We start from the raw sequence: 5675 nt of genomic DNA, 5'->3' as shown, positions 1-5675 counted from the left end.
CCCCCTTCCCCTAAGGTTTCTATTACACCTTACCTCCCCAACTGCCAGACTCAATGGCGCCCCACACCGAACCCCGGATTATGACATATTAGCACTACTCAAAACTGTCAAGACGTTACTGAAAGTTCACGCACTATTATTCGATTCGTGTGATGTCACATGGGTTAACATGTAAAAGCTGTCACATCGGGTTAAATTCTAAAGTCACATAAAAAGCAATGTGAAGCGTGCCTGTTTAGACATATTTCTAGAAAAAATCGCAACCCTATCACTCAAGGCTTAGTTTAAAAAAGAATTTAGAGTCAAAGAAGATGGCACCCCTGGGAATTAAATTTTCGTTCATGGTTAGAAAATTGCAATTATATCAGTTATCTTGTTCTTTACTTTGATTTTCTGATGAGGTAGGTTAAGGAATGTAACGTCAGACGAATTGAGTAAGAGTGCACTGATAGGTAAAGACATGATAGAAAAACTGTACTGAGTTCCCTTTAAACCTTCCTTAATTGATACATTAAAACGCATCAAAATCTGAGTAAACATGTATGTACATAGCCGGCAATTTTACTTTCCTGTCACTACCATGCCGGCGTACAGACAGACCACCACCTGGATTGTCGCCGTTGTGACCGAGACCGTGTTGAACAGTGCGTATATTCGGTTGGTTGCAAGGACCCCGTCCTGCACGCACTGGTACCGCACCCTGAGCGCGCGCACACCCCAGGCCAGGGTCGACGTGGACGTCCTCAATGGTGGATGGTGCACCGGGCACACCGGACACCCCGGCGACGTCGTGGAGGCGGGCGCGTTCAAGTTGACCCTCGCTCCAGGTGACTCGACGGGCGCCTGCGTACTGATAAGCTCCTCGACGTCGTCCGCTATGCCCGCCATGAGGTCGGTGCTCGCAGACACCACGTGGTTGTACGAGTCCTGGGTGACGCTGACAAACACCACCGGTACGAGGTCGTTGATGGCGTATGCGACTTGAATCGGTGACGTGACCTTTGGGGAGTTCGCCTGCGACAAAAAACAAAGTGCTCTGCCCAGTCAGTGAAGGTGAGGCTCCCTTGGTTTAGGCCCCGCTGATTAAGATGGCAGTCGTACGGTCATGATGGCCATTGCAACGATGTACGCGAAGGGTGCCGCTCCGAAGCAGAAGAGGATGGCGTTCCGGGTCGCGTACGGGCTCCTCTGGCTCGGACAAGCCTTCAAGTACAGCAGCATGGCCCTGACCAGCAGGCAGAGGTCGCGGGAGTGGCGCACCATGACCATCTGCGGCATTTAGTTGAAGTACATTGTGCATACGATGCACTGTTAAAATATTTCATCGAGATCAGGGCTTCTACCAACTATTGAGTACGCTACACTTTCGATCCAGCTGTGCTTCATCCTGAAAGTAAAGCGTATATAACGTGTTTGCCGCTCCTAACCTGTGTTAGCGTCAATCCGACGTTCCTCGTGAAATAGTCAAGCAAGTAGAGAGCGTAAACGAACGCGTTTATCGCAGCCGAGGCTCCAGGGGAGTGGCTGATCGTACTGAGCTTCCTCCAGAAACCGACCATCTGCACGGAGTGAACATTGTGAGGCACCGTATTGTTACTGCTTGTGTGTGTGTGTGTGCGCGCGCGCGGGCGCGTGTGCGTGCGTGCCTCTCATCTGCAACGATAGCACGCATGTATTTTAGAGGGAGAACTTGAATAGCCTACCGTCGTGTACACCATGAACGCCCTGGCGATGCTGCTGACGACCGTGAAGACGTGTGCGTATCGCGTCCATGGAAGCGAGGCGCGCGGTGGCCAGCCGCTGCAGCCCAGCATGCCGGCCAGCCGCATGCCCAGCAGAGAGGTGTGCCAGTGTGCCTCCAATGCGCGCCCCCATAGCCGCCCGGGACGCTCCATGGCGCGCCGCGTACTGAGTGTGGGCGGCCCGCGCGGGCAATGCGTCTCGGATGAACATCGACCGCCACTTCAGGCTAAGGAGGACTATGGAAAACTAGGATCAATGCTTCAAAACTCCATTGTTTACATTCGATACTGTGATGTAGCCATAAGCTCTCTGCTGTCAGCAGATGTTTCTGATTCAATGCCCGAGGTGGTTTCCTTTTAGTGTTGTATCGAATGTTTGTTGATGCACCTTTTTTGCGTGATATCTTTGTGTAGGAAAGTTTCCGTCAATATCATGAAATTGGTTATTAATTTCTTGATCAGCCATGGTGTAAATCCCTGTAGTCACGTGTCGCTCAAACTTTATTTTGCTGTTTGAAAGGACCGTTACGTTATTCACTCTGCAATGATGACTTTTAAACTATATATTTGTAAAGTTGCGTTAACATTGTTGAAAACTGGACTAAAACGACGACCGAGGCCATGATGGAAGCAATACTCTAAAACAAAGACAACAGATATATTAACAAACAGAAGCGCCCGAGGTAGCGCCCTGGTGATGCACCAATATGTATACTTACTCTCTTCATAGTAGTCAAACCAAAATAGTAGGGATCCACAGCTTTAAACCGAATTTCCTGCATCTGTATTTGCTGGCAAAATCTGCTTATCTGTAATAATAACAAATATGGCAGTGTTAACCTGAATTTGTTCATGTAGTAAGAAACCAAGAAACAATGTCAAGTTTTAATGGGACCTACTTCGGCTTTGCCTTGAAGATTCATATTTGGACGGTGAGACATTCCTGTCTGCAAGGCGGCCGTTATCCTAGAATTCTGTTAAAAATCGAGTTCATTGGACGAGCATGCAACATGACCACTGCATCCTTGCATTTTCTCAAGCTATAGCTAAACTTACTTCGCTTTGAATCTGCTCTCCAATGATACACATAAACATTAGCTTGGCTGCGATAAACGTGCCCCAGATTATGGTCCAGATTGAATTTAATGCTGTAGAGGATAAAAATGTTCGCTTATTTTTTAAATGATGCGAAAATATCATTAGTTATATTGCCGTGGTTATCTGCTGTGCAAGAGTGATGGGCCCTCCTTGTCCATCGCCATTAACAGTTTTACTCGCTGTGTTCTTTACCCCCGAAACTGCTCGAATCACAAGTGCCCCACATTAACACTATCGAAGATGTACTGTACTGGTACGACGCCGGAAACGTCAAGACGTTTTTGATTGTACCCACTAATGGCAGCGATGCGAAAGCTTCAACGAGTTTTTGTTAATCCTAGCTTAATCAATACCCAGCACCATTTTCATAGAAATGTATACACTACCGACAATGTTACTTTCCTTTGCCGTGAGGCACTATCACACCGACATACAGACAGACCACAACCTGGACTGTCGCCACTGTGATGGAGGCCCTGTTGAACAGCCCGTATACCCCGTTGGTGGCGAGGACCCCGTCGTGCACGCACTGGTACCTCACCCTGAGCGCACGCACTCCCCGGGCCAGGGTGGAACTTTGCGAGGGGTAGCGCCCCCGGCACGCCGGGCACTTCGTCGAGGCCGGCGCGCTCAGGGTGGCTCTGAATCCGGTCGACTCGACGCGTGCGTGCTTATTGATGAGCTGCTGGACATCGTCGGCTATGCCCGCCAATAGGTCGGTGCTCGCGGACACCACGTGGCTGAACGAGTCCTGGGTGACACTGATGAGCACCCATGGCAGCAGGTCGTTCAGGCCGTACGCGACGTTCAGCCAGAACACCCCCTGCTTGGTGTTCGCCTGCGATAAAAAAAGGCACTGCCCAGTCAACAAGGCTGACTGCTGTCTTACCGCTTTAGTAAAAACGACATATGAGTCGTACGATGATTGTCGACATGCAAACGGTGTACGCGATGGGTGACGCTCCGAAGCAGAGTATGATAGCGTTCCTGGTCTCATACTTGTGCCTTTGGCTCGGGAAGGCATGCAAGTGCTGAAGCATGGCTCTTACTACCAGGCACAGCTCCTGGGAGTGGTACACCATGACCACCTGCGGTAGAGAGTGGGAACTTTAAGGTGAGGTGTATACAATCCTGCCAAAAATCTGTCAAATCGGCAGTTCACTCCCCTGAATTTGAGGTAGCTTATGTGTTGCCCGTGCAAGTGCTGCTGCTAGCCCCTTACCTGCGTCACTGTCAATCCGACGTTCATTATGAGAAAGTCAAGCAAGTAGAGAGCGTAGACGAACCCGCTTATCGAACCCGAGAAGTTAGGAGAGTTGCTGATTCCATTCCGGATTCCGTTCCAAAAACTATAGATCTGTACGGAATCAATATTAGTAACACGTACTCGTTTGCTATTGTGTGTTTTGTCCACGTTTTTGTTTTGCGCATGTATTCTGCAACAAATGCACATTTCAAAGCGTGCTCGAAGAGCTCCCTTACCGTTATGTACACCATCATGGACCTGGCGACGCTGGACGCGGCCGTGAAGACGCGCGCGTAGCGCGTCCAGGGCCGCGATGCGCGCGGCGGCCAGCCTCTGCAGCCGAGCATGCCGGCCAGCTGCATGCCCAGCAGGACGGCGCGCCAGTGCGCCTCCAGTGCGCACCCCCAGCGGCTGTCCATGGTGCACCGCGCAGTGCTCGCGACTCGAACGGCAGGCCGAGGCTCAGCTGACCGGCACCTCATCGACCTGTTAGGGGGGTCGCTATGACTTGAGCCACCGTCAAGTACCGGCCTCCTTTGGATTACTTCCAATCACAGGATTACCGTTTTCGCTTCGACCGCCCCAACCCCCCTACGGCCAGCTTTCTTCATGGGCACCCTTCTTTTTATTTCCTCCGAGTCGGTACTTAGAAAGCGCTTCACGTGGACGACGCAGCGCTCTCCTGTCCGGAGAGCCGGGCGAAGTGAGGCGCTCTCTGATGAGTCCGCAAGTTGTGATGCTAGGCTGTCAGCTGCGCACGAGAAACACTTTCCGAATTCCAGCGCGAGCAGGGGAGGCAGAGAGAGAGAGAGAGAGAGAGAGAGAGAGAGAGGGAGAGAGAGAGAGAGAGAGAGAGAGAGAGACGGAAGAGGGGTGAGACAGGGGGAGTAGCATGGGAGGAGAGAGAGCCCAGCTTAATGACACTTTGTTCTCTTGTTGCAGGTAAGCGGCGTTCCGGTCCGGGGCGGCAGCCAGGGTGAGTCTGAGGTCAGAGCGCCGCCCGCCGCGTCGGCTGAGCGAGAGATTTAGGGACTCTTTATAGGCCTATTAAGGAAGTTTTGTGCCGCCCCCGAGCCGCCGGCGATAGGCTGCTGTCCTCGCGGCTGTCGGCGGCGGCGTAGCGATGGGGCCGTGCGAGTTGGGTAGAGAGGGGGTGGCGGGGGCGAGGGTTGTTGCGTGTCTCCTATTTCGCTCCCGCCTGCTCTCTCAGAGCTGGTGAAAGGGTAGGGGTGAATTCCTGATGAAAGTGAGAGTATCCACAGCGCACCAGAGTCGAGGAGGGATGATCAAGTGAAGCGGTGGGCGATCGCTTAGGCACGCTCCCTACCGCTACACCGCGCCACTCCCCGCCCCGCCACGCCACCTCACGCCCTTTGCCAGGACAGACAGCAGGCGAATGAGCCGACGGGGAGATGGACGAAGACAGATTGCAGGCCCCGCCCGTGGCGGGGTTTGGTTGGCTGGTTGGTTACTCGGCAGGGTGGCGGTGCAAACTCTCCATTATCGCTCAGGAGATCGACAATCTCGCCGGCTGCTCTTGCCGCTGCCCTTGCTGCTGCTCTTGCTGCTGCTCTTGCTGCTGCTCTTGC

General features: G+C 52.5%; 2 protein-coding genes across 2 annotated transcripts; both read right to left on the bottom strand.

Annotated features, from left to right (window-relative positions):
- Positions 1 to 561: 561 nt before the first annotated feature.
- Positions 562 to 1904, bottom strand: LOC127749633 (uncharacterized). The gene is made up of 4 exons (XM_052268591.1): positions 1704 to 1904; positions 1428 to 1559; positions 1102 to 1269; positions 562 to 1014 (listed from the first exon to the last, which is right to left on the bottom strand). Exons 1-4 carry the CDS (start codon positions 1893 to 1895, stop codon positions 562 to 564), a joined length of 945 nt encoding a protein of 314 aa, XP_052124551.1. The 5' UTR covers positions 1896 to 1904.
- A 1201-nt stretch (positions 1905 to 3105) lies between these two features.
- LOC127749636 (uncharacterized) lies at positions 3106 to 4499 on the bottom strand. Its single transcript, XM_052268609.1, has 3 exons — positions 4323 to 4499; positions 3761 to 4197; positions 3106 to 3678 (listed from the first exon to the last, which is right to left on the bottom strand). The coding sequence occupies exons 2-3, from the start codon at positions 3920 to 3922 to the stop codon at positions 3235 to 3237; spliced, it is 606 nt and encodes a 201-aa protein (XP_052124569.1). The 5' UTR covers positions 3923 to 4197; positions 4323 to 4499; the 3' UTR covers positions 3106 to 3234.
- Between the last annotated feature and the right edge of the window lie 1176 nt (positions 4500 to 5675).

The sequence above is a fragment of the Frankliniella occidentalis genome, unplaced genomic scaffold, assembly GCF_000697945.3.
Source record: "Frankliniella occidentalis isolate FOCC.00 unplaced genomic scaffold, Focc_3.1 Scaffold72, whole genome shotgun sequence".
Classification (NCBI taxonomy): domain Eukaryota; kingdom Metazoa; phylum Arthropoda; class Insecta; order Thysanoptera; family Thripidae; genus Frankliniella; species Frankliniella occidentalis.
The sequence above is the reverse complement of the archived record's forward strand: the minus strand, read 5'-3'. Positions and strand labels throughout refer to the sequence as shown.

Excerpts from the sequence above, each read along its gene's own strand:
- LOC127749633 (XM_052268591.1), bottom strand. The coding sequence starts at position 1,895 with ATGGAGCGTCCCGGGCGGCTATGGGGGCGCGCATTGGAGGCACACTGG. Across the intron at positions 1,270-1,427 it reads TCGGATTGACGCTAACACAG|ATGGTCATGGTGCGCCACTC; the intron begins GTTAGGAGCGGC and ends TAAATGCCGCAG. Across the intron at positions 1,015-1,101 it reads TTGCAATGGCCATCATGACC|GCGAACTCCCCAAAGGTCAC; the intron begins GTACGACTGCCA and ends TTTTTGTCGCAG.
- LOC127749636 (XM_052268609.1), bottom strand. The coding sequence starts at position 3,922 with ATGGTGTACCACTCCCAGGAGCTGTGCCTGGTAGTAAGAGCCATGCTT. Across the intron at positions 3,679-3,760 it reads TTTGCATGTCGACAATCATC|GCGAACACCAAGCAGGGGGT; the intron begins GTACGACTCATA and ends TTTTTATCGCAG.